Raw genomic sequence first — 26,535 nt, 5'->3', positions numbered from 1 at the left:
CACAAGTTGTGTGAAGGGTCTGTTCTGAAACCAGGTGAACAGGTTTGTGATGTTTGCTGAGGTTAAAGCCAAAATCTCCACTGTCACAAATCTGCCAAGATTACTGTGCATCTGCTGCAGACCCAATCTGCTCCTTAGGAGATTATAGTCACAGTTTTTGATAGAAATGTTTGGAGTGCCACAATCTTATGCCACTTCCCCGTCCACTTTATCCGGTACACCTTGCTAGTATTGTGTTGGTCGATCGTGGCTCAAGAGTTGGCAGTTCGTCTTGTAATCGGAAGGTTGCCGCTTTGAGACCCGGCTCCAACAGTCTCGGTCGTTGTGTCCTTGGGCAAGACACTTCACCTGTTGCCTACTGGTGGTGGTCAGAGGGCCCGGTGGCGCCAGTGTCCGGCAGCCTCGCCTCTGTCTGTGCGCCCAGGGCAGCTGTGGCTACAATGTAGCTTGCCATCACCAGTGTGTGGTGGGTGGATGACTGAATATAGTGTAAAGCGCTTTGGGGTCCATAGGGAATAAGTAAAGCGCTATACAAATACAGGCCATTTACCATTTGTGCCTTCATTCTTTCTTGGATAGATTCTGCAAGGCACTGGAAACATTCCTCAGAGATTTTGGTCAAGACTGTGGCATTTAAACGATGCTGAGTTGGAACCTAGGAGTCCAAAGTGTGCCAGGAAAATATTCCCACCACCAGCCTCCTGAAACATTGATACAAGACGGGATGGAATCACGGTTAGGTGCTTTTTAGGCCAAATTTGGACCATTCTCCTCTGACCTCTGACAGCAACAGAAAGGCATTTTCACCCAGAGATCTGCCTCTCACTGGTTGTTTTCCCTTTTCAGACCATCCTCTGTAAACCCCACAGATGGCTGTGTGGAAAAATCCCAGTAGATCAACAGTTTCTAAAATATTCAGACCAGGCTGTGTAGCACCAACAGCCACGCAGTCTTCAAAGTCACCAAAATTATTCTTCCTCTGATTCTCAGTTTGAATTTCAACAGGTTGTCTTGACCATGTCTACCTGCCTAAATGCATTTCATTTGCAACATGTAATTGGCTGATTAGATAGTTAGGCTAATAAGCAGTTGAGCCATACCTAATAAAGTGGCCAGTGAGTGTACATTCCCATCTGAGGAAATGCATTGCTCATAGTATATTTATGTCTGGTCCTGATTTGCTGCAAAATAAATTGCAGCAAATACCCACAGTCTGGTCCTAATTGATGAGACTATGGGTATTTATCAGAGGGAATATTCAGTAGGTGAGTGCAATTAAAGTTAATTTGACTTTGATTAAAGTAATTTCCGCATTTCCTTCATTAAGGGACATCTTGATGAACAACTCCAGTGTCAGCACACTTGCTATATTATCTAAAATCCCAAACAGAATTTTTCCTAGTGCTACATGTGTCGTTAGTCTCTCAGTCAACGTATAAAATATGAGGAAATTATATTTTTTGTCATTAATTTAAGTCTAATAAACCCGTGTTCAGCATCTGTACAGATGAGCTGCTCAGCTGGGAAACAGTAGCAGTAACACTTGTGGTGCACAGACATAGAGCATCAAATACAACAGTCCTGGGAGTGAATCCTATGTTATGTAGAAAGATGTTTCGGCATGTTGCTGGACTTTCGCCATTTGAAATGATCATATTACAGAGATTACAGAGATGTTGTCTTCTCCTTTTTTATGGCAACACTAGTTCTAACACATGTTTGACATTGTTGCTTTGCAGTCAGTGTGCACTGTCAGCACATGCAGGCGTTAGCAGAGGAATTGATAAGTTCAGACACATATGATGCTTTGCAAAATTTGGTCCTGGTTCCCAAGTGGTCTCTGCATCTGTGAATGCCACCACAGTTTCTCTCAATCCAGCTAAAGCATGGCTATTTCAAGCTAACGTAACATAGCACAGAAAACACAAAAAATGTACAATTACTGTTGCTATGGTGTCCTTATTAGCTATTTTGAAAGCTTAAAGTTTGATCTTTAAAACCATAAACATATCTTTATATATATGATTTGCTGATTAATTTTGAAATGCAACTAAGTCTTCCCAAATTCGAAAAATCCAGAAAAGAAGTGAATAAAACACATTTTCATTTGTAGTAGGACACCAGGCATAGAGATATGATTTTAAGCTCTCAGTCAGTTGGTGTAATGTGAAAGGCCCGCATCACTGGGAGGTCAGAGGTCAGGGTTAGTAACATAATAACAAGCAGAGGTGTTACTTGCAGTCGCCATGGCAACAACAGACCTGTTTTGTTGGCTGGTTGATTTTGAAAAAGAAAAAGACTTCTCTCGGCACATGAATGTTTCAATAAGTCAACCACAGACACACACAGAGAAATGTCACCCGGTTAGAACTGCAAGGTCAGGCAGGCGAACAAGCTGGACTGATTTCTCAATAAGACAGCAGTCATTGATTTTGTGGCAGGCTGTAAACGCAGAGGCGCTGTGGCTATTATCACATCGTCTCTCTTCTGGCTCACCGCAGCGCATTGTAAAACACCATACTGCTGACTGTCTGCGGCGGTATAATGTGGAAATAATACCCAATCAACGCTGTTATAGGCCGCGAGCACACGAGGACGAGGCAGGTTTGAGCCACTGCCAAGTATTGATGGCAGCTCCAGTGTGGCTGTAATGCCAGTCAAGAGCTCCATTAAGGCTGTTAAGCTTTTGTAAACAGTTGCCAATGTGTGAGTACTGTTTAAAGTTCTCTACAAACACACGGGCACATTCTGCCTGACAGTAACTTGCTCGGTTGTGCAGAGCGGAGTTTAAAGCATTATGCAAGCCTTTGTTGAGAAACTTATTGTTCTTTAATTAACAATACAAAAATACTTGAGCAAAGGCACAATAAACCGACAAACCTCTTTCTAACTTCCCCGTGTGCAGTTCTGCAGAGAAGCTGCGTTATTTTGTCTTGTTTTGTTTTCCTGCCAGTGCATCAATAGGTCTTGTATCACCTACAGTTGGTCAGTAAAAGCCCTGCGGTATTGCAGAGCTGTATCTTTGCAGCCTCAGGCTTTACCGAGTGCATATTCTGCCCCTGATACAGAGAGTGTGTGTGTGTGTGTGTGTGTGTGTGTGTGTGTGTGTGTGGATAGCAGCAGGGGATCTGCATACAGCGGAGCTCCAGCTTTCTGGCTTATTTGCAGAGCTTAAAGATGAGATGGAAGAGGAGACGGCGAAGCCGGCGAGATAAAATAAATGAACAATGATAAACAGACAGAGCTGTAACTGGGATAATAGTTTTAAGGAACTGAGAAATAATTAGGAAGAATATTTCATTGTATTTAAGAGTTTTAATACTCGGTGAGAATAAAACCCCAACCCAGATAAACTCCTGTATTTTATTGGCATTAATTTGCTTCTAGAAGGATTTTCTTTTATTATTACAATAATATCCCGTTTGAAATGAGTTGAAACACGACTGCACAGTAAATGTATATCAGAAACAGTCCATATGTATTCGTGTTGCTCTCAGCATGATCACAGCAGGCTACAGAAGCTGTTTCCATCCTCTGATGGCCAGCAAACATTTGTTTCTTTTCCTCTTCGTCTCCTACACTCTATGCATGTCGAGTCAGTCGGAAATGCCAGCTATCAATATTTTAAACCCCTGTCTTGACATTAAAAGCAGCTGAAAAGTGAATGCGTGACTGTGTGTTGTTCAGTGGGTAAGGACAGGTGCTTCAAGGGAAACCCGTGCAGGTACCTTCACATGCATAGAGACATGAATAAGTCAAGTGGGGGGTATAACTGAGAGAGAAAGAGAGGCATTATAGAGCTAAGGAAGCAAATGGACTGAGGCTGGGATAAATAAGTAAACAGTGTAGATGTACTTAAGACAAACAGTGGTGCGGAGCCGTCATGAGGAAAGCTCTCAGGAAAGCAATTTAATATTTACGGTTTCTGGGATTCCACCGATTATCAAGCCAGGATTCTCTCAGGACCCTGAAAAGTTTATAAGTTGCTGTTTATGTGTTTAAAAAAACAACACAACACGCACGTGCATTATATTGTATGAGTGCCTGCTGAGCTGGGCATCACAAACTGAATGTTCTCTTTTATGATGACAGTGGAAAAATATGTGCTGCGTTTATTCTTCTTTTATATTTACTCTTAATGTTTCTTTGTTGCTAAGCTTGCTTTGCTGTTGTTTCCATGGACGGTCTGTCAGTCAGAACTGTGTGGGCGGGACTTCTGAGCGCCTCTTAATCTGTTGGTACAGTTTGTTTTCTCCGTGTGTTCGTCCTTCAGCTGGAGTCAGTGCTTATGACAATAACCTTGTGTAACTCCACACAAACAAGTGGCATGCAATGTGTGGAAAACAGAATATGTGTAGTTAAAATAACTGTGCTTAAGTCATGATTTGAAAGCCCTTTTGAAAGCATCATTTACTATGCTGTGTAGATTAATTCTTGTCTCGTCCCTCGGCCACTTGCCTGTAACCTTCAACTTTCCCTCCGCATCTGCGAGCCTCACTTACTCACAAGTTCTCTTGCTGGGTGGCGCCAGGATCCTATTACTGTGAAGGCTGTTTTTGTTAAAAGGAGACCAAAATCACTTGTAAATGTCTAAGAAATTGTTTCACTGTGACACGCAGAGGAAACCCACAAGCAAAAAAAAAGATCCCTCACCACGCTGCTGATAACTGTTTTTCCTTTTCATATGATAACATTTTTTTCTCTCTCCTCTTCTTTCTCTTTTGCTGATGCATCGTGGGACGCACGCTCATCCATCTCAGCTTTCACAGGTGCGTGAAAACACAAACCCCAACCTACAACAAAAACAACAAAGACGAGCAGCTCCTCTTTTGTCGGAGGAACTGCTGCTCATAGACTTGGTGTTGCACGGACACTCGCGCTCAATAATTTATCTGGAGTCTGATCAAACTCGACTTGAGAGCAAATTAAAGCTTCAGAACAAACCAGGCATTTGCCGTGAAAGGGAAAACAATCTTTAAGTATGGCTACAACAACAACAAAGAGTGTAATCGACTCTGTATTTTTTCTTTTAATTTAAGAAATACAGAAAACTGAATTCATCACGCCTCCCCCATCATCAGGGGAAACATTTCATTGATTTCTTTTTTCTCCCCAACATCTCCTGAAAGCAAAAAATGCACAAATACATCCTTTAAAAAGTGGAAGTCGTTTGAACTCTGGCTAATTACTCCGTGTTCTTAGCGTCTCTGTTTTGTTTCCACTCAGTCTGTTAGCAAACAACACACCAAATTAAAAAAAGGGGGAACCTGCTGTAAATTTGCAATCCCATTTATGACTTAAACATGATCTGTGCTATGAATTATTCAGCAATACACATAGTCGATTTGTTGGCTTTGGGGGCCTGGACTGGAGTTGTTTTAGCTTTGATTTTCCTCTTCTCTCATTCCTTCCTTTGGACACAGAGCTCATCCACATTGAGTCAGCTGTGTTTTATTTCCATATCCATCCATAAGCATAGACTGAGAGCTGCTGAGCTATAGATAATAAACCGTTGTCCTCAGGGGAACAGAGTCAGGCTCACTCAAATTAATAATACAAGCTTTCTACAGTAAGTGCAGGGTTGCGATACTCCAGTGAGAGACTGGGCCGTTGACGAATTCAGGTTTGGGTTTCCATGAAGAAGAAGAAAGAAAGAAGGCGACGGGTGGTATAGAAATGTGCCTGAGCTAATTCATCTGCATGCTTTTAAAAAGCAAGTGGAGCTGCCTTTTAGCCCACAGCCTCAGATTTACCAGAGTGGTTCCCAAAAGTGTGTGACAGGAAGCATGAACCCTTTTCTGGGCAGCAGGGAAGGAAAATATCAAAGCAGATTGGTTAGACGAGCTGGTACTGTAATGTCAGATTTTAGGTCTCTTTTTTTATGTTGCTCAGTTTGATTAAGCTAAATACTTGGGCTAGAATATGGGTATGATGCTCGGCTTAACAAATATCTCAGAAATCTGTGCTCAGATAATGTGTAAAGGAGCGGTGGGTTCTTGTGGGTTAATTTTAAGAAGGCTCTTGTTATTTCCATTTACCAGCAGGCTGTCACCTCTACAAGCCAGATCAATAATTCATCTGTTATTTAGTTTTCAGAAAAAAACAAATAGTTTACATTCATGTCTTGGTATATTTCTGTAGCCTTCTATTAATAATTCCATTTTAAATTTAGTCCCTTACTAATATCAGAGGAGCTTTGGAGGTCAGTTACTGGGTTAGCAGTCCATTTTTCAATAATACCACTTAAGGTTGATTGAGGAATTTCTAGCATTTAGGAAACTCTTTAAAATGACCTGTTCTTTCATAAATGTTTTTTGCTTGATTTTATACGCCTGTGGCAAAGGGGCTGAAAACACTTGATTCAAACATAAAGAGACTGTGTGGACGATAATTTTGGTTCATCGAGTGAATATTTATTCAAAAAAGGCAATGACTAAAAATTAGACTTGGCTTTCATATTTAAGGTGATAAATCTTATATATGTGACAGAATGAAAGTCTGAACATGAAATATTCCATGACATCTGCTGAGGAGGATCATGTGATATGGAAGACAGCTGTTGAACAGCTGTTGTTGTTTGAAGTTGATTTTTATATCTGTTATTTACTTTTATTATGACACAAACTAGTCTGAAATTAACAGTTAATTTTCCCTAAACCAGCTTCCAAAATGAACATTGAATCCCTCCAGTATGTAACCTGTGCTACCAGTTCGCCTCTTACCAGATGTGCGGTGTGTGTCATTTCTCAACAAATGTACACATGGTGACACGATGCACATAATTTTTCTGCACACACCCACAAAGATGAGCCCTTGGAAGGAGCAGCTGTATCTTAGTCACTTCTTGTTGAATCAGAGTCCAATCAGATCTGTGATGCTGTATGAAAGCAGCTGGGCTCCACACATGGCTGCTCGCTCTGTGTGGAGCCAGTTTACAGAAGCCCAGATGGGACATATCAAGCACCGGTATGTTGAGCTCTGTCCTGTGTTGTTGCTACTGTGTTTGGTCTGTTGTGTCCTGATGACAGGTTTGGGTATAGGGATGTTAACGGAGGGGCCACCAGCTCAAGCCTATGCTTTGAAGAAAGAGCAAAAGAAATGTAGAATTACTGGCCTGCATTTGGGCATGCTGGCCTATCAAAGCATTCAGTGTCATTTCTACCACACACTCAATATAACAATGCAGAATACTGGAAATGTACCCTGTTAAAGTGCTCTTGCCACTTAATCGTGCACTTTCTGCTTGAGCACTCTTGTTGTCTGATATGAAAACTGCAGTGCAGCTCCTGAGGATTTACGGCGTAATCGCAAACAATCCCAGTAAGAATCCCTTTTTTCCAGTAACGCTTCCATGAAAGGTCCTGGTTTATCTAGCCTCTGTCTTTTTTCTTGTACTACACGAAACTGATGGTTTGACATCATGTCATCTCTTCAGTGTTCAGATCCTGTTAGTATTGTTATCCCCGTTGGTCTGTGTGCTGTCTGCTTCAGGAGCTGTCGGAGGACCGCCATTCACCGCCGCTGCTGACAGTCAACGGGCCCGGGGAGGAAAAGCTGTTTCGTAGCAAAAGTGCTGAAGTGGAGCTGACAGCAGAGAAAGAAAGGGTCAAGAAGATGTTGTCTGAAGGGTAATGACAGATTGTGTTTCTGCTCGAGTCGCTAAAATGCTTAAAACTCACTCGACAGATGCATATACAGACAGAGAGAAACCCACATAATGAAAATGTTTCAGTCTCTTCTGACATTGTTTTTAACTTTTACAAAAATATATCATTCCGTTCACTCAGAAAATAGTCAGTAAATTAACCATTATTTAATACTGTATTTGGTTGAGAATACAGATTCTAATATAATCTGTGTGCCCTTGGCTTTCTGGAAAAATGGAAGGTATAATATATAAAAATATTCAAATAAACTGGTCTTCTATATTATTTTATAGGTGTCAAACAGCCATGGGCTATCACTGTCAGATGTGCATGTGGGAGTACTGAAACTTTTAGAAAGTATTCTCTTTAGCTTGTTACCTTAAGAAAACCTTCTGTATCGCTTAGTCACAATACGAATGTTTTCTTCAGTGGAAATCCAAAAGTATTTTAAACAAATTCACTCCCTCCTTTTACATACTGTACTAAGAATGGATAAAGTAACGCTTTAACTATAAGGAAACTCCCTGTTATTCACGAGTAACATCAGGTTTCTCCTAAATGTATTCATACACATGTTGCCAGATTTTGATCGTGTTGAAGTACTGGATTATCTTGTGATTAAGCTCATCACTTGGATTCTCTGTCCTTTGTTTCACGTAGCAGTGTACCCACTCATATAATGCAGTGTCTAACCCCCAGCTTGGCTGCATGAGCATATGTAAGAACCCAAAACATTGAGTAAAAAGTCCCCTGTATCCTGTCTGAGGCAGACTTACGAGGCATTAAATTGCAAAGCCTTTATAGAGTGCACGCCATTGTTAAGACGTCACACTTCTCTGCTTTTCGCATTCAAAGAAACTGAACGCATGACTTCTTTGGCGCGTAGTGATGGTATCGTGGATGTATTCCACAGATGAGGAAAACCGTTATTTGTCCAGGAGGCAGAAGTGGCGCTCACTCTGCATCTGAACGCTCTCTTTTCAGATTAACATCATCAGTGAACATGCACTGGAAACTGGAATGAATTGTGCCCTTTTAGTTCATATTTCACTTAATGTTCAGGTGATTTCTGTGCTGTAGCATCGAGCTGCATCATGGGAAATGAGCACCGCTATGGCCAGCTTTCCTTGCTTTACATGCTCCTGAGTGGCTGGAATCAGGTGTGTCTAGCCAATCAGAAGTTAAATGGGTCAAGCAGGTCAAGCAAATATGTGATTTTTATTTATGTAATCCAAAATCACAGATGCCTCAAAGTATTTACAATATGCACACGTAATATTAAAATAAAACATGAGACTGAGTGCTAGCACAGTATCAAGTGATGAGATATATATAGTTCTGGGTGTGGGCACCACACATCTGGAATATTTAGTTTTGATTTATTCTAGGAACTAAAAATCAAGAAATACAGTCTTTTATTTATTTATTTTTTGAAAAGAGCGAATGGCCAAGGACTGAAAATGAACCCTCCTTACACAAAAGCTCAAACATTGCAGCTAATTACCTAGAAAAGCAGCAGTGAGTCGGTCTGAGCTTTTCTACAGGCGGACTCTCCCCTGGTCTGCAGTGTGATATGTGTGCATGTCTGTGCCTCTTCTGTAGAAGGCAGATTAAACACCACCACCTGAGGCCTAACCATAATGTTTGTGCTCTTTTTAATCTGTATGTGTGTCCATGACTTAAAACCACCCAGGCTTGACCAGTGCTAAATTTTGCAACTCGTAATTATCATCATCATCATCACAACGGTCATTATTGATCCCTCAACCTTCCATCTGGGACGAGTGAAGCACTCCTCAGCTGCTTTACAGCCCATTATTCCAACCGTTTTATTTTATGATTGTTTTAAGCCAATGCAGGCCCTTCTCTCCCGTTGCTATGGCGAGGGGTATTATGGTTGCCAGCTTTAGTCGTTATGGTGGAGACTCTGCTTCCTAAAGACCTTCTCAGCTGAAAGCTCTCTGCTTTATTAAATATCCCCACTGAATTATGACCTTTACCGGCACACTGAATCTTTCCCACAACTTAATAAAGCAGAACAAATTACCGCTGTTGTTTTGGTTTTTTTAGTACCCTGTGGTACAATTTCCCACTGATGAAGGTGAGTGTTGCTCTGCTCTGTTGCAGGTTTGGAACAAAATGATTCTTAAAAAAAAAAAACCCAAGAAAAATGATCATGCCATAATAATTATTTTTGCATTTCCTGTTCCACTTTAATTCCTAAAAAATATTCGCTGGAGCTTTTCAAAGGTATAATAAAAAACCTCACTGTAGTAGCACTTGTCCAGAACTTGAAAGACATGACTGACGAAAAAAGACATTAAAAATAAAGTCATAATAACATTCATAATTTGCAGAACTCGTCTGTCTCCTTAAATTAAATGTCAATAAACTTAATCACACAGCTACTGCAAGATAATAGAAATGTTTCACTCCATTACCTCTTTAGCTTCTGCTTTCTCCTTTCCAAGATTTCGTTCCAACAGTGTCAAACATTATCTGTTTAAAGTAGCATCATTTAACAGCTGTGATTGGTTCATTCGATTGGTTTGGTTCAGGTGAACAAAGAGAATAATTTAGCAAGAGTACCAGTTCTTCAAGGAGAATTAATGAAGTCTGTGTGTGGTGAACTTGTCCTCAGGTCTATGTGTGAGATCAACTTGGAAGCTGAACTCTTCACTCTTCAAGACAGCAATGCCAAGCTGGTGGCAGCACTGCAGGAAGCCAACAGCAGCGTGGAACAGTGGAAGAAGCAGCTGGCTGAATACCAGGAAGAGACCGATCGCCTCCGAGACCAGGTGACCTTATGTAGTGCACAGAGGAGTTATTACAGTAGGCTTAAGTTGAATCTTTTGCAGTCAGTGTTTGAAGAAATTCGCATTATATTTTGAAGACGACATTGAAGGTGCTTTCGCAGTTTTGGGAAAAACGGCCTGATTCTCTTGTTAATACAGAATTTCATTTGCAGTCACTTTATGAAAGATGGTAATGAGACGACCAATGAGACTTATTGATCTAAAAGAAAGTACAGTGCCGTACCAAAGTCTTAAGCCACTCCTCATTTGTTTATATTTCTCTAGGAAAATGGGAAGTAGGTGCAGCAGTTCATGGAAATATGTCCAAACATACATGGAAATATAGTAAATGAGTAAATCACAACTTTAATGAGTTTGCACTTCTTAAGGAAGTCTTGTCATTTCTTTAAGTAGTCCTCAGGAATAGTTCTCCAGGCTTCTTGAAGGACATTCAAAGCTCTTATTTGGATGTTGGCTGCCTCTTGTTCTGTTTCCTGTCAACATGATCCCACATTGCTTCAATACTGTTGAGATCCCGGCTCTGGGGAGGCCAATCCCTGACTGTGTAACTGCACTGGCAGTGTGTTTGGGCTCTTTGTAGCTCTCCCCTGACCTCCTCTGTACATATTAATGATGATTTGAACCAAAGCTTTCACATTTGGATTTGTCACTCCTGTTGCCACTGATTTTTTTTTTTCAGTTCAGTTCACGTATTTTGGCGCATCTTAGCATTTCTCCCAATTTTCCTTCCTTAAGAACGGCTTCTTGCCCTTCCAATAAGACCACAGCGGACTTGTTTTTTTAGGCTGGACTGAAAAGCCAATGTCCAAAAAACTTCAACACAGTTAGTGTCCTGTTTTATGCTCCTGCACTGTATGCTACAGTGTGTGATTTACAGTAAGCACTATGGGGGACTTGTAAACTGGATATACAGCCCATTGAGCATTGTTGTTGTTGATAATTGTTTAGAAATTATAATTATGGGTATGATGTTAACCTAAACTAGCACAAATGCGTCTATCGGGTTTCTTCTATAAAACTTTGTTTTACTCATTTATACAAATGTGTCAGTATCACATTAAAATCCCTACAAGGCGTGCTCCAAACTGCAGATGCATTTTTCATCCGGCCCCCCCCTCCCTGAGATATTTTCTGTTGACGGGCTCCCGTGATAATCGCAGGGCCAGAATGCAGACATTTCATCTTTAATTTAGGGAGAGGAAATTATGCCCTTGGTCGAGCTTAACAACGCGTCTTTATTGCGACAGAATTAAATGCTGCTGCTGCTGCAAACCAGTCTGCTCTATAACCTTTACAGTACTGGCTCTTTTCAGATTGCGTTTTTTTTTCGTTTTTTTTTTCCCCTCAATTCATCTATTTCTGAGTGCAGGTGAAAGTTACACACCTCCCCCCAAAACACACACACACACACACACACACACACACACACACACACACACACTGTAGCAAAGTCAACCAGGTGGCTGGAAGTAGAGCAGGCCTCCAGGGTTTGGTAACAGGGTGGCAGGGTTTTTTTTTTTTTCCCCCTTTTTTTTTTTCCTGGAGGGGGTGAGGGTAGGACACCCTATACTGCCCACCTCCTCCCCCCTCTGTGCCCCAGTTAGTGGAAGAAGATAAATCACTGCAGGAGCAGAAGGCGAGAGGATGTCTGGCTTTCTCCTCCCTCGTCACACTCTGAGCAGCTTCAGCCATGTTTGTGTTTGTCCACCACAGAGAGGCTGACAGCAATTTGTAGGCATTTAAGGATATTTGAATAGTTCTTTTTTTATAGTATATTTGTCCATTTTAGTCTATTTTGTTCTTCTGCCAATCTAGTTTGAGTAAGTTGCACATACCATATAAATATGTAACAATTAATCAAATTAACTACACTTAACAGAAAGTTTATGTCAGCGCTCTATTGCTGTTGTAAGCAGATGCGTCTCTGTTTAGTTACAACAGTTAAACTTTAGTGGGAATATTACGGATATCACAGTTCTTACAGGTTTTCTCTCATGCTACACTATTTGTGTGGAGTTCATAGAGATGGAGCTACTGCCTCTGGGGACGGTGGCTGTCACTTACAGACCGGGTTATACCAAAGCCCCCCCCCCCTTCCCCAGTCTGCATTGGTTTTTGTGGAGCTTGGCTTGGCTGGACTTGCATACTGTGGCATCTTTAAAATGCCACTTTGAAATTACCTGTTAAAATGCAGAGGACACGCTTAAAGGAGAGAAAATGAAAAGTCGGCCATTTCTGCAGCACCGGCATTAAAATAAACCGAAAGTAGAAGATCAAGGGCTTGCTTGAATCCCACCGCTATTTCTTTTTCTCAGATTTGTTTGAGCTCTGCTCTATTATGCATCGTAAATGGGACTCTAAAGCACAAACTACTATTATTTTAGAACTTTCACATTGAAGCCACAATTTATCAAAAATCTCAAGTATGTAGGGGACATCTTCCCATTTCTTATTTCCCATCAACAGTCACCCCCAGATACATTTATTGTCATAGAAGAGTAAAGCCACGAAACAATCACATTTAAACAACTGGAACCAGAGATTTTCTTGCACGGTTGCAGAAAATGTTAAATAAAATTACTGAGCTCATTGTTTCACTGGAAGAATTTTGTGTGATGCATTTCATTTTAAGTAATTATCAAATAGAAGCTGCAGTGTAGTCACGTTTTAGTCCACATTGGGATGCACTCGTCTAATTTAATACAATACAAAAGGCTGTTCAAAGTGATTAAAATGGTCAAGTGATCTCGAGTAAAACGGTAACCTTTCGTTATTGCTCAAGTGTCTCGTTATCAAATGCTATTCCTATAACAATTAAATATGTTATCGTGACCCCTAACCCTGTCACTGTTTGTGCCTCGGTCTGTCTGTTAAACTACAAAGGCCTAAAAGACGGCCGAATCACAGACTCTCAATCTCATCGTGTTCAGACTTCAAATGCTGCACAGTTTGTCCTTGTTTCGTCAAACCGTCTGTCAAATCTTGACGGTCTTTGACTTTTTCATTAATATGCTAAACGCATGGAAGTGGGTCAGATTGGGAAAATATCTTTCATCAAAATCTTTCAAAAGGTCAAACCCCCTCGATCAGCTAAAAAAAAGTCTCCAAGGCGAGAGGCTTCAGTGCTGTGCCCATTGGCAGTAAAGCTTTTTTTCCACAGAAGCATTTTAAGTGCGTGCGTGCGTGCGTGCGTGCGTGCGTGCGTGCGGTGGGGAGCAGAGTCAAGAGAGAGGCAATGAATAAAGAAAATGTCCTTGATTGATTTGTAAATTGCACAGCAGTGTGGTGCATGATGATTGTATGAGTCTTCACTAAATGGACTTTTATTAGCTGTGAAAATCACTTCACTTGCTGTGTGTCTGCACATGTTAGATGGACAGTAAAGTGTTTTGTGCATAGGCCGTGGTCGTGTTGGTTTCCATTAATAGCATGAATTAATTCTGTGCATCGTGAAAATTATATCACACGTTAGGATTATACAACTTTGGATTCTTAGGTCTTTTTGTAAGGCTGATTCTTGTTTGCCATATCTGTCTATGAGAAAGATTATGTGAAAACATAATAACATGAAAACTGGACTGATTAGCTTCGAGATTAAATTAGATTTAGCTAAAACTAAATCAGACCGTCTCAGGAAATGAGATTGAAATTGCCTGGTTTCCATACTTCTGGTTTGCTGTCGATTTTCATCAGTCAGACTCAAAACTACGCTGGTTACAAATGAGACTTCTTTTTGCAGTTTGATACATGCTTGATTACTGTTTACAGTATATTAAGTATAATATTTCACATCGCACTAGTTCTGCCTGAGTTACATTAACAGCCTGAATCTATGATCTCACGTTCCCGTCCATGCTTCTTTCCATTAGAGAAGCTAAACATGGAGTGACAGTCGCCGCTCCCTATTTCTGGATTTCTCTTCCAACATTTAAAAGCCCCCCGTCTTTTTAAGATTTGTGATATCTCTCAAAACTCACCTTGGATGGAAGCCTTTAGAAGGTGGATTTAGATGGTAGTCTTGCTTTTCTTATCTTATAATGTTGTTTTTAATGTTATTCATTGTGTGTGTGTTCCAGGTGGCCGAGCTTGAAGCCCAGCTGGGGCGTCCTGCTGCTGGACAGCCTGGTAAAGAGGAGCTGAGCCGGTCACTGGAGGAGTTGGAAGCCCTGCTGCGAGCCAAAGACCAGGCAAGACACCAAATTTCCTCTCAGCAATGCACACTGTCCAAATCTATTTGCCACTTTAAAGGGAAGCTCGGTTTATACCACTAGCTTAATTTACAAGAGCATACATTATGTACTGCCAGCAGTCTTTTGGATGTGTGAGCCTGGATCTTCTTCTGATATTCAATTACGCCACAAAAACTCTGAAAGAGGAAGTGTCATTTTAAATATCTGTTCTCGAAATCGTCTTTAACGCATTAAATGAAATATTTTCTTGTACTTGTCTAAAAGGTAATTACTTGATAAAATGCTGCAGAGTTCGTGCAGACAAAGAGAGAAGAATGTGTTCACTGGCTTTTTTTGTTTGTTTGTCTGCTAAGATCTGGATTCAGCTTTGAGGCTCTGTCGTGTCTGTCGCTTTGATCACGCTGAAGAGTGCTTTGATAAAATGTCACAGTCTTACAGAACACGACCGAGCAACGCTGAGACTCCAGATGTAGATGTTCCGAGCCGCCACCTCCGCGCTGAATGACAGATTTCTGATGGCATCTGTAACTTTTCTAAAACACACATCATCTTGTCAAACGTTGCATGTATCTGTGGGTAAAATCAATGTCCGCTAATGCACGCAGGACACGCTGAGCCAAGAAACGTTTCCTCTGGATAAATAAAAGCAAAATGCTCCTTTGCAAGCAGCCCGCTGCGCTCTGCCAGCTTCATTACCATAACCACATCTGTCCCCTCGTTTAAACACAGTCCACTTTTGGCAGCCGGATTCATGCAAGGTCACAGTGGCATGTTTCCCTCCCTTCTTCCCAAGAAGATGAAGGCATCCCAAATCTTATCGCTGACCCCCTTTATAAAATTAACGAGGAACGCCGCTTGTCCTCGGGACATTGATGTACACGAATCGGAAAGACAGTGTTGTAATTATTTGGAGTTACTGTGTTTTCAGGAAATTCACAATCTACAGAGCAAGAAAACAGATGTTGGCGAGCTAGAAAGGGAGAGGGAGGAGGCCATGCAGAGACTTAAGGTAAGCTGCAGTTTTGTGACTGACTCATCAAATTGGACAACTTTGTTGTGCTGCACAAATAACACATTTGTGGAAAATGTCACACATTTTTATAGCTCAACAACTATCGGTTCTGAAGTTGCTGATTTTCTTCCTCGCGCTGTAGTAAAATGAACATTTTAGGACTTTTTTACTCTTTGCTGTACAAAAGATTACATTTGATGATGTCACTTTTTAGGTCGGTAGAATATGCTTTTATATTTCTCAGTTTTCTGATGGTATGTTGGCTAATAAGTAACCACTCGTTCTAGAAAGTCATCAGCAGATTAATGTACTGTATAGTTAAAATAATGAATCCCTATATTAAATTGCAAGTGTGACATCCGTCAACCTGATAAGCAATGAAAATGCTCACCAGGCTGACTGATGTGTGTCAAAGTCTTCAAAATGGAAAATTATTGGTGCCGCTAGCTGACCAGCTGTGATTTTCCACAACAACCAGACATAAAAGGGATTCGTTTCTTCAATAAACTGTTAAAATAGTTACACTGTTTCACCTCACCTCTACTTTTATTGCATAACCTCTAGAGGATAGTGCATGACACTGACCTAAAGCACTCTAGTCCTAATAAAGGATTTCTTTTTATTTGGCAGTTTTCATGATCTGTTACATATAAATGTCTTTTTGCTGTTACCCAAGCCAGGGGATATGAATAATCAGGGACAGCTATAAAAGAGACCGTACAGTTCAGACAAGAGTAAGTGTGGCAAAGAATCTGCAAAGGTGATCTGAGGGCTCCAAGGAGAAAACAAATTGGACTGAATTTCCTTCTTAATGCTTGAGATGAGACTTGATGCATATTGCATAGCTTTTATTAGGTCCTCTATCATTCTTACCGGGGGTGTCAGTTGTGAATTATCTGTATTCATATTTGACCTTTGCTGTCCTTGGATTTATTCCATAAAGTATTCATCGGTGCTTTTTCGCATACAGAATTACCCCATAAAACAGGAAACTGCAGATTTGAATTTGGAGTATAAACAGTTTAAACTGAATTACTCCGAGAGGAGTTTTTTAGCAAATTTTATAGCAGTCAGCAGCCGCAGTATCTCCCTACAGTACGTCTGTTAAACACCATGTCTGCTGAAGTTTAAATGTATAGAAACACAATATAAAGGCATAAAGGCCTGTACTTTTTCTACTCTGTTAATTGTGATTGTTTTTTCCCAAAACATAACTTGTCAATCTTGTCAACATATTCTGCAGAAACCTGCAAAATACCTGCAGAAACATTGTATTAAAGATTTATGGCATTTTGTGGATAAGAATGTGGGAAAGATGTGTTTCTCAATACAAAATATGCACTTTTGGTAGCAATTACTGGGTTAAATGAAAAGTGAAAAATGAAAACCTGAATTAATAACTGTGCGTCTGCAGGATCTGGAGAGACGAAATGTGGAGCTGGAGGATCGCGTTCAAAGCGCAGAAAAAACACTGGCCTCCAATCGGGAGGAGCAGGCGCATGCGGAGGTCGAGGTACGACGGATCATTGACGTTCTGGACATCAAAATCGGCGACCTGAACAACGTTAGAGAGAGTCTGGCAAAACTGGTCAGCAAGTAGCCACAGCAGGAGCTGGGGTGCATCTCCACAGTCTCGTTCCCTCCAGTTTAACTGATCTAACAGCAGAGACGAGATCGGAGCAACATGGAGGCAAACACACTATAGTTGAACTTTCTTTGTTTTTCACCATCAGTCCAGCATTGGAAACCTCTTAAAGGTGCTATGTGCAGAGCAAACCACCTGTGCTGTTTGCCATTCACACCATTCATATAAAAGCCCTTCTGTTGCTGGTGCCATAAAAATGAGCACTTTTCACACTTTTTTGTCTCCTCATTCAGACATGAGTCAGATTTACATTATGGCTTCCCTCGAACGTACCCACAAAGTGATGCAATCTTTGCAATACATGGAGGATTGGAGAGTTTTAGTGACTTAAACACACTCTGCCAATGCTGAAACCTCACTGAGTAAAAAGAGATCTTGTACTGAGCCTCCTGCATCACCCTCCACACTGCATTCCTCAGATTACCTTGCGTCTTGGCGAACCCTGTCCTCTTTTTCCCTCTGCTATGCTAAAGTGATGTGTAAATGTTACTCGGTCCACCCTAGTAGGATTGCAGTCGCAACATAGAAAAGTTACCGCAGTGTTCATTTGGATATAAACCAATGCGGCAAATGGAAAGAAGTGCATGTCTGAAAGTGGCCTTTGTCAAAGTCTGACCTTGTGATTTTCAGTAAAAAAGAGGAGAGGTGAAGCATTTCAACCTAATGGTACAAAACACCCTGAGTTGATTACCGTAGAATTTTGCAAAGGCACATATTGAAGGAAGATTTTTACCTGACAGGGTTTGTACTGTTCTGTTTTCCTGCAAAGTAGGAAGTCTGAAACCCTCGAACCATGAAAACTGCAGCACTGTAAGAGCAAGGGTTTCATCAACCGTGGGAGAGCTGTGAAATCAAATATAATCTGCTTTTATATTTTATAGCTACATTAAACACAAGCAACTTTTCATGAATCTCGATGTTTGGGTCATAGAAACAAAGTGGCTTTCCATAAATGCTTATTTCAGTGCAGTTTTGGCAGAAGCGCTTTCTCTTTTTTCAGTTCTTAAATTTACGTATTTGTCATGTCTGCTTTTAAAAACGATCCTCTGCTGATACTGTGGAGATGCACCCACTAAAGGTATGAGCTGTGTAAGAGCCTATGGAAGCAAGGGCCCTGAGTAAACTCTGCTCCAGTTCACCGTCATCAGCCTAGAGTGGTCTGACACCAGCCCGAACATCTACAAACTCAGAGATGCAACAACCTGCTCCCATTCTGTCTCCTCCATCGCCAGCGTACAATTGTTTTTGTTCATGTTTTATAAGGACTGCTCTTTCTCACCACTTACTCTATTATTTATGTTCATCGATGAGTTACTCGCAGTTAGGATGGAGAAAATGGCCACAAATGTTGCAAAATTCAAGCTGCAGGAACTGAGTTTGTTATGGACAGTAAGATCAGCAGCGGTGGTCTGTACACGTGATGTTTTCCCACCCGGACACTGAGATTGCACTTGACAACGTGTGTGCCAAGTTTTATTTTGTTTACATTTGTCCGTGTTCACAAAGTTATACAACAATTCTGCTTAATGTACTTTTTCCTTGTTGCTTAACACTATCAGTTACCATAATAGTAATAACCCTAGAGAGAGGCTCAGTGGAGCTGCAGAGTAGATCACTACAAGAGCCCTGCATGAGCTCTGCAGAAGCCCCATACCTGCCAAGAAATGTGAAGCTGTGTGCGCGTGTGTGTGTTTACCAATAATGGTTCAAAACCATTGATGTGAGGACATTTGGAACGACCCTAACAACTTTAAAGGGTACTTTTAAGGGACAGATAACCCCAAAATTTACATGTTTTTACTCTGGTGAGGGTGAGAATTAGAAGTATCTGCTTCAGACATCTATTCGTTCTCTTGAACATAATGACCACAAACACAAACGATGCATTTAAAATCAAAGAAATATCAGAACTTTTGACCCTGTTACTTTTGTGTGAGCAGGTTTCTGTAGGAGTTAGTTTCTTTCTGTGCACTCGCCAACCAAACGAAGATTGCAGCTAGTCAAGTTTACAATAGAGCTGAGGAGGCTGCTGTTAACGTTTACATGCTGTCACGCTGTTGTGAGTAGAAACTTCTCATTACAGGTAGATCCAGTGATACAGCTGATAGGCTTGGTTAAGTAGACAGAATATAAATCCTACATCAATCTGCTCACAAGGTAAAACTGCCTTTTAGTTCTATTATATTAACTAGCACATGCCTGAGCTGTAGGATTGTTTGCTGTGTTACAGGGTGTAAAGGCTAAAATCAGGTCAGTTTAAATGCCTGTCGCTAGGTGATTGCCAGGTAACTTATACTATATCATAAACAATTGAAACTTTTTGGATATAAATTAGATGCTATTGTTATGAAATAATAAGATTTGATGTTTTTTTAAGGTGTTAAATGCTAAAAGAAAACCCGAAACAGGTTGTTTTAACCCATTACTAGGTGGCTGTCATGTGATATGGATAAGAACCTTCCTAGGATGTACCTGTGTGCCAACTTTAGTTACTCAAGTACTGGTCGTGTACAAGGAGCTGGAGGAAACAAATTTTTGCATATTATGATAAAATCTGTGTATTATAGTAAGATGAGAAAGTAGATATGTCTACAGCTGAGGTCAAATAGATTTAGATGGATAAATAAAACTATAGATGTATCTTATTTTGAGGCGAAATGTCCCTTAAGGCTTTGTTTTTATGTTAATATTGGAATAACAGTAAGGTTAGGGAGAACGAGTGTCCTCACATAAATGGTGAAACCTGCGATGATGTGTGCGTGTAACCTCGGACCGCTCCAGTTAAAAGCACAACTGCAGAAATTTTAGTAAATTGGTACTTAATTGACTTGTCTGTCAGCGCTGTATGAGAATTTCTGATGCACAATATCTATCGATCTTTGCTTCTTGCCCTGTAATGAGTTATTGATTTCTTCGTATGACAGTAATAGTCTAGGTACAAATAAGGTGCAGGTCTTTGCAGCTGGTGATGTAGTGACTGCCAGAATCGTAACATGTCAAATTGTGAAATGTGTTAATGTAATAAACTACAATATAATGTAATAGCATCCCGTTATTACCCCCTCTTACTTTCCTTGTTAGTGTTATAGCATGTTCAGCTGACCGTGTATATGATATACTGATTTAGGATTCTCTTAGGTTTTAGTGCAGATAATCAAAAGAATTGCAGCAGCAGTTCTACTTCTGAATGCACTAGATATGTTAATAATGCCACATTTCTGCATTATATTGCTATTATCACATTAACACTTGGTATAAAGACTGATATTTCATCACTTTGACAAGTTACAAAAGGTCTGGGGGTTTCTAACATCAGCTGCTACATGCAACAATTAACAAATTAGCAATAAAAAAAATTCTATCTTAATTGCCTGTTAATAGTTGATACAAGCACTTTGTAGATAATGAGTCCTCTGCAAAGTCTTATGTTTGCATTTTTTGTCATCGCTCCACTAGATTATGCGAATTTGCTACCAGCCTTTAGTAAGCATGAAGAAAACAGGCTAGCGGCTCCTCTCAATAAGCTCCACATGAATGATATCAGAAACTTTGCTTCAAACAGCCTTATTCCTGTGTTTGAGTGCTGCACAATAACACTGCGTCAATGCATTAGGAGTATTTCTTGTGTGCTGCAAGAGTAAATATTTTCCTTTTAGAATAAGGATAAGCATTTCACAACACGTGATTATGATACAAAATATAATCAGTGATCTTAAAACTGACTAATGTGCAGTATTATTGTGTAGCTACATCACATCAAAGGAGCAACCCACCTCATATTTCAGGACCTGTTGAGTTAAATTGCACTTCCGTCTCCTTTTAGAGATTTGGTGTTTTATTATCATCATCTGTGGCTGCAATGATAAACCACGTTTTACTACTGCACTTTATGGTTCTGTTCAAATATGCCTGTCCTGAAGAGTAAATAATACACTTTGATACCCTATATTGTAAAGTCTCATAATACATTTTGTGAAATGCAGATGTTTGAAGGATATATTTTTGAACTTGAGTGTGGATTCCTCCAAAAATACCGTGGAATAAGAACTTTTTAAAAACCGTCTGTTGCCCGCTCTGAGAGAACGCAGTACCAAAGATGTCCAACAGAAGCCACAACTGGAATCGACAAACAGCCAATTTATGAGTGCCGCCGATCTTCATCTCATATCAGCTTTTACCCATCATTCATTGCTATCTGAGACATTTAACCTTTCAGTATGACTAAATACCTCAGAATAGTTTAGTTCAGGTTAGTCTCATTGAAGTGTTGTGAAGTACAAGGAAGGTACAAAAACTGAATCTGAGGAGAGCAGGTGCTTGTATGGGATTTGTATATAATGTTTTAAACATTAAAACTGTCATGCAAAGTCACTGCTGTGGTTCTTGTGTGATTAAAAAAAACAAACAAACCCTGAAAACCTATTTGTTAATCCTCAGATTTCCACTTTTTGTATTTATGAAACAGTTAAAGTCCACTATTCCCTCCATGTTGCTTGGGTTAAGTAACCAGTGGGAAAACTTGTTTTTAATCATCAGCCAGGTAAAACCTGCACACTAGCTTCTAAATCACTATACCAGCTGCGTATTTTATTGCCGAACATAGCTGTCAATTGACACGTGACATGTGGTTTTGTTGTAAACTACACAAAATTAACATCTAGTTTTGGAATACAGCTTAAATTTAATCCTAAACCAGATCCATAAAGGAGGTTTCATGAGTATCCCAGGACTTACTTGGGAACTCTTGTTAAATCACAATAGCCAGCTTCACCTTGCTGCAGTTAATTTAGCCAACACAGCCTTATGGTCACTTTTCTTGGGTGAATTTAACAAACACACACCTCTTACATTTTCATTAAATAACAAATCAGACAAGCAGCAGTTTTTTTTCTACATTTATTTTAACACAAAATAGCACAGAGTGCCAATTTAGTTGTAAATGTTTATTTCAGCTTCTTCTTGGGACGAAGGTTGTTGGTGTGTCCGCACTTCTTCTTGCGGCAGTTGACAGCACGGGGGTGCAGACGGGCATAGCACCTGAAAAACAAAAGGTCAGCGTACCAATTTAAAAACCATTCCGAGACCCTGAGAAAACCCACTACAGCCAAAAACTAAGGTCAGCTGTTCCCAATTGCCATTTCAGGTGACACTAAAGCACTGTGCAACCAAACCAAAGTAATTCTATCTACCTGATTATTTCTCAATTCAAATATATACAAAGACCTCCAAATGTAGTTTATAAGGTCCTCTACCAACACTGAATTATATATTTAAAATGTATATCAGCAGAAATAAGAGCAGGCCTGAGGATAATCAGATTTTCATACTTAGGACTGGACTTACTTGCGGCAGATCATCTTGTCGCAGTTGTATTTCTGGGCCAGTTGCCTGAGTGAGGGCTCAATGATGCCACCACGCAGACGCAGAACCAGATGGAGAGTAGACTCTGATGAACAGTAAAGACATCATGTTAATGTCAAATTTATATTTAAATAGAAAACCTGCTCTACCAGGAAAACTGACGCACACCTTGGTTATTTAAAAATCAACCAATAAAAATCATTTAACAAAGAAATAATGACACCATACCATGGCGTTAAATACAAACTACTGGCAACTGTTGCAAACAAAGCGCATTTGTGATACAAAACAAATTTAATGAGTACTTTCTCAGAACGCTTTTATAATAGGGAGCTTGTCTACTGTGTGCTACTGCAAATTCCAGAAACAACACAGCCATTACCTTTCTGGATGTTGTAGTCGGACAGTGTGCGGCCATCCTCCAGCTGTTTGCCAGCAAAGATCAGACGCTGCTGATCAGGGGGAATTCCTGTAAACACAACACTTGTCAACCAATCTGCACTTTATCACAAACAATAACTACAACAGAATATAAAGCTAAATCACTTCACCGTTTGCTCCAAACGTGTCCATCTGGGTCACCTTTGTGGTCTAATGTGTGGTTTTGAATGCAAATCTGTTTCAACTTTTACCTGAAGCCAGTAATAGTAGTCTCAAAAGGCAAAGAACCCACGTTTGTAATCCAAAACCACAGCCACTAGAGTTCTGGACACGAAATATCTCCCAGTACGCAGTTTCATGTATTAAAACGTAGAGTCTGGCTTACTCCAATTTTCCCTTTTATTTAAGGTGTAGACCACTTACATCTTGAGCACCCAACTATTTTTCAATAAGTCACAAACGTCACATTAGACGTGTTAGCTCACCTTCCTTGTCCTGAATCTTTGCCTTGACATTTTCAATAGTGTCACTGGGCTCAACCTCAAGGGTGATGGTCTTCCCCGTCAATGTCTTCACGAAGATCTGCATGTTTGCAGGCTGTTCACAGAAAAATGACGTTAGCTTTAATTTTAGCCGTGTAGCTAGTTAGCTCGCTGACTGACCACAGTAAAAACCGAATCGCCTGCGAGGTGAATAATAAAGCTAGATCATAAAAACTTTCGCAATTTTTATCCTAACAAAGAAACTTTTTTCATCATTTTGCCGACTATCGACGCTTTTGGTAATATAGCATTACATTAGCAAGCGTTAGCAGAAGAGGCTCGTTGCAGGCCTTGCCACATGCTTACCGTTAGGACGGAATTTAATCACAATTATGTCAATTTTATTCGTTGAAACTAATGTAAGACTACATCAAATAGACACGCTGTCATTAAACGATGAAAACGATATTGTTTTAGTCAAATTCAAACATTTATTATAATCTTAAAAACGATAAATACTGCTGAACAAAACGTGTACCCACCCGGCCGCTAGCTGAGCCTCAACGAAAAGAGAGCGGAAGAGGCTGACGCTGAAATACGTCACTTCCTGATTTGCTATCTCTTTGCGAATAAAATGTGTTACATTAAAAGTGTTTACATTTTAAAAACTTTATTTTTTCATTATGAAAAATTCTTAGATATTTCCCCTTTCATTTAGCCCCGACGAGCGCTGTAATAATCAGATCTGCACACCACGGAGGCTTATAAACAGACAACTCGAGCGAGCAGTGCAATTCGCGCTGACACTTCATAGAATTCAGTTAATTAAATAATAACGGCATAAAATAAGCGAATATAAAGTTTGCCAGATTGTCAACTCTCATTGTGAATTATATGAGCCTGTGAAGATTCAGACTGGTCAAAAATGAACTTTGACGGACACCTGCTGTTGAAGAACTGGAAGTGACTGCGATCACCGACAACCCGTATGAATGAAAAAAAGAGGCTGCTGTTTCATATGTATGCATTTCCATATCTAGCTTGAATTTAGTGTCTTATCAAAGCTTTTTAAATATATTCTGTATTTTAACTGAGCTCCTATTATTTAAAATGCTTCCTAAAGCCTATGTTTCCACTGTCATGCTGAAATAATCATGCGGTATTGCAAAAGGACATTTTAGGTAATCTACAGTAATGCTGAACTGTTGAAAAAGAAGCTTTTTAGCTTATTTTGAGACAAAGACGGGTTATTTTGTTTTATATTTTAATCATTTCAAAACATAGACTGTTAAGCTTATGCCCATATTTTTTAAATGAGTTTAAATAAAAAAATAAAAAATACATTTATTCAAATAACTGCCTAATGCATTTTTATTATCTATGATTATGTATTATGATACCAATAGACAAGACTTTATAGAGTTAACGCCACCAAAGAAAAAGCAAAGAGGAGTCTACTGTGTCCTCAGCAAGGCATTTTTCTGTTTTGGAAAAGTTTCATACCTAAAATAACACAGACATTTTACATGTCTTTGTTATGGAAATACATCTTCCTACTGAATAATTTTGTGTCCACTCCATTCACTGTCTTTTGACAGGTAACAGGACACCACAGTATTTATTTTTTTCTCTGCAGGAGCAGCAAGCAGCAGTATCAACATTACCATGTTCCACAGCACAGACGTTTCTATGGTGAAGCATTGCAGCATTTCCTTACCTGCTTCAGAATCATATTTATGCTAAACAAGCAATTTACAGTAACTCGAAGAGGACAGTTGTGGTTTTAAGTATGACTGTCTTGTTGAAGAACACACTGATTTCAGCCCCTCGAATGGGGAAAGAGCTGCTCCCATCGACCAACATCCCATTTCTGTACAGAAACGTTCCAGATGCATACTCAACCTGTTTCCAACAGGACTTCCAGCATTTTAATTTAAAGAAGGTAGAGCCATGTCATCAGCCCGTCCCAGCCAAGGGGCATGCCAAGGACTTGGGGTACACTGAGTACTTCAGAGAGACAGTGGTGTCCTACCAGCATCACTCATTGCCACAGATTCCCCTCATCGCACGTGCCATGCATAATACTAACTTCAAGATGCAAACAGATATATATACATATATATATATATATATATATATATATATATATATATATATATATACAATTAAAATATATTCAGATTCATGTTTTTTTGCGTTTTCTGGTTAAATTGAAAAATCCACGTTAGATTATGAACTCCTTGCTAAAGTGACATTTGACTGACATGAATATTCATCAGACCTGGGTGTTTATTCTCAAGAAGAAGGCAAACCTTTTCAAAATGCCATCATTTCAATGACATCACCTTGTGACGAATAACAGGTATGAGACCTCTTGTGATTGTGAGCACTCATCTATGAATCCTGGAGAATGTAATGTTTAACAAAATCATTCATTTCTCTGTAGAAGACAGCGTTCCCACAAACAAAAGGGACGTGCGTGATCACAGCTTTGTCTCCGAGTACAACAACACCTTTCAGGGAACTTGGAGCAGGGCTGCTCAATCAGTGAAATGGGTAATAAAGTGGGTGCAGCATCTCTTACGTCACGAGACATCGCGATGATAGCTTTATATTCTGATAACAACATGGCTGGGATGAAAATCTGAACTGCTTGATGTAAACTGTTCTAGTAGGACAAATATTTACTCTGATAGAAATTTCCATGAAAAAATGTAAATTCTCAGAATTCTCACAACAACTGAACTTTTCAACCTTATGCCTGATTTAGGTCACACATGTTATCTTGCTATAACACTGAATTAATTAACAATAAAATTAACAATAAATTAACAATAAAAAATAATATAAAGGTAAAATAACCTAACACTGACTACAGTTTCTCATACATTTGCACCCAATGCCATAACTGCAGGTCATGATTAATAACTGAGTTAGTTTAGTGTTTTCCCTGTAAATCCTCATCTGCTCCAGTGAATCCATTTTCTCAGGTCTATTGTCAG

At 39.9% G+C, this 26,535-nt stretch overlaps 2 protein-coding genes across 3 annotated transcripts in view; one reads left to right on the top strand and one right to left on the bottom strand.

Annotated features, from left to right (window-relative positions):
• The window catches only part of homer3b (homer scaffold protein 3b), a 49,219-nt gene extending 27,539 nt beyond the window's left edge, over window positions 1–21,680 (top strand). For both annotated transcript variants that reach the window (XM_025898630.1, XM_005454035.4), the window contains 6 exons: window positions 4,761–4,769; window positions 7,492–7,628; window positions 10,288–10,444; window positions 14,539–14,649; window positions 15,581–15,661; window positions 17,079–21,680. In XM_025898630.1, the coding sequence (XP_025754415.1) occupies window positions 4,761–4,769; window positions 7,492–7,628; window positions 10,288–10,444; window positions 14,539–14,649; window positions 15,581–15,661; window positions 17,079–17,264 (681 nt within the window). In that variant the 3' untranslated portion in view covers window positions 17,265–21,680. The remainder of the gene's footprint in view (window positions 1–4,760; window positions 4,770–7,491; window positions 7,629–10,287; window positions 10,445–14,538; window positions 14,650–15,580; window positions 15,662–17,078) is intronic.
• Window positions 21,681–22,187: 507 nt separating this feature from the next.
• uba52 (ubiquitin A-52 residue ribosomal protein fusion product 1) lies at window positions 22,188–24,229 on the bottom strand. Its single transcript, XM_003449030.4, has 5 exons — window positions 24,076–24,229; window positions 23,537–23,648; window positions 23,053–23,139; window positions 22,653–22,755; window positions 22,188–22,346 (listed from the first exon to the last, which is right to left on the bottom strand). The coding sequence occupies exons 2-5, from the start codon at window positions 23,637–23,639 to the stop codon at window positions 22,253–22,255; spliced, it is 387 nt and encodes a 128-aa protein (XP_003449078.1). The 5' UTR covers window positions 23,640–23,648; window positions 24,076–24,229; the 3' UTR covers window positions 22,188–22,252.
• Window positions 24,230–26,535: the final 2,306 nt, after the last annotated feature.

This window comes from Oreochromis niloticus, linkage group LG15 (assembly GCF_001858045.2).
Source record: "Oreochromis niloticus isolate F11D_XX linkage group LG15, O_niloticus_UMD_NMBU, whole genome shotgun sequence".
Taxonomy (NCBI): Eukaryota; Metazoa; Chordata; class Actinopteri; order Cichliformes; family Cichlidae; genus Oreochromis; species Oreochromis niloticus.
This window is presented reverse-complemented; position numbering and strand designations above follow the sequence as displayed.

Excerpts from the sequence above, each read along its gene's own strand:
- uba52 (XM_003449030.4), bottom strand. The coding sequence starts at position 23,639 with ATGCAGATCTTCGTGAAGACATTGACGGGGAAGACCATCACCCTTGAG. Across the intron at positions 23,140-23,536 it reads AAAGATTCAGGACAAGGAAG|GAATTCCCCCTGATCAGCAG; the intron begins GTGAGCTAACAC and ends TTGTGTTTACAG. Across the intron at positions 22,756-23,052 it reads CGACTACAACATCCAGAAAG|AGTCTACTCTCCATCTGGTT; the intron begins GTAATGGCTGTG and ends ACTGTTCATCAG.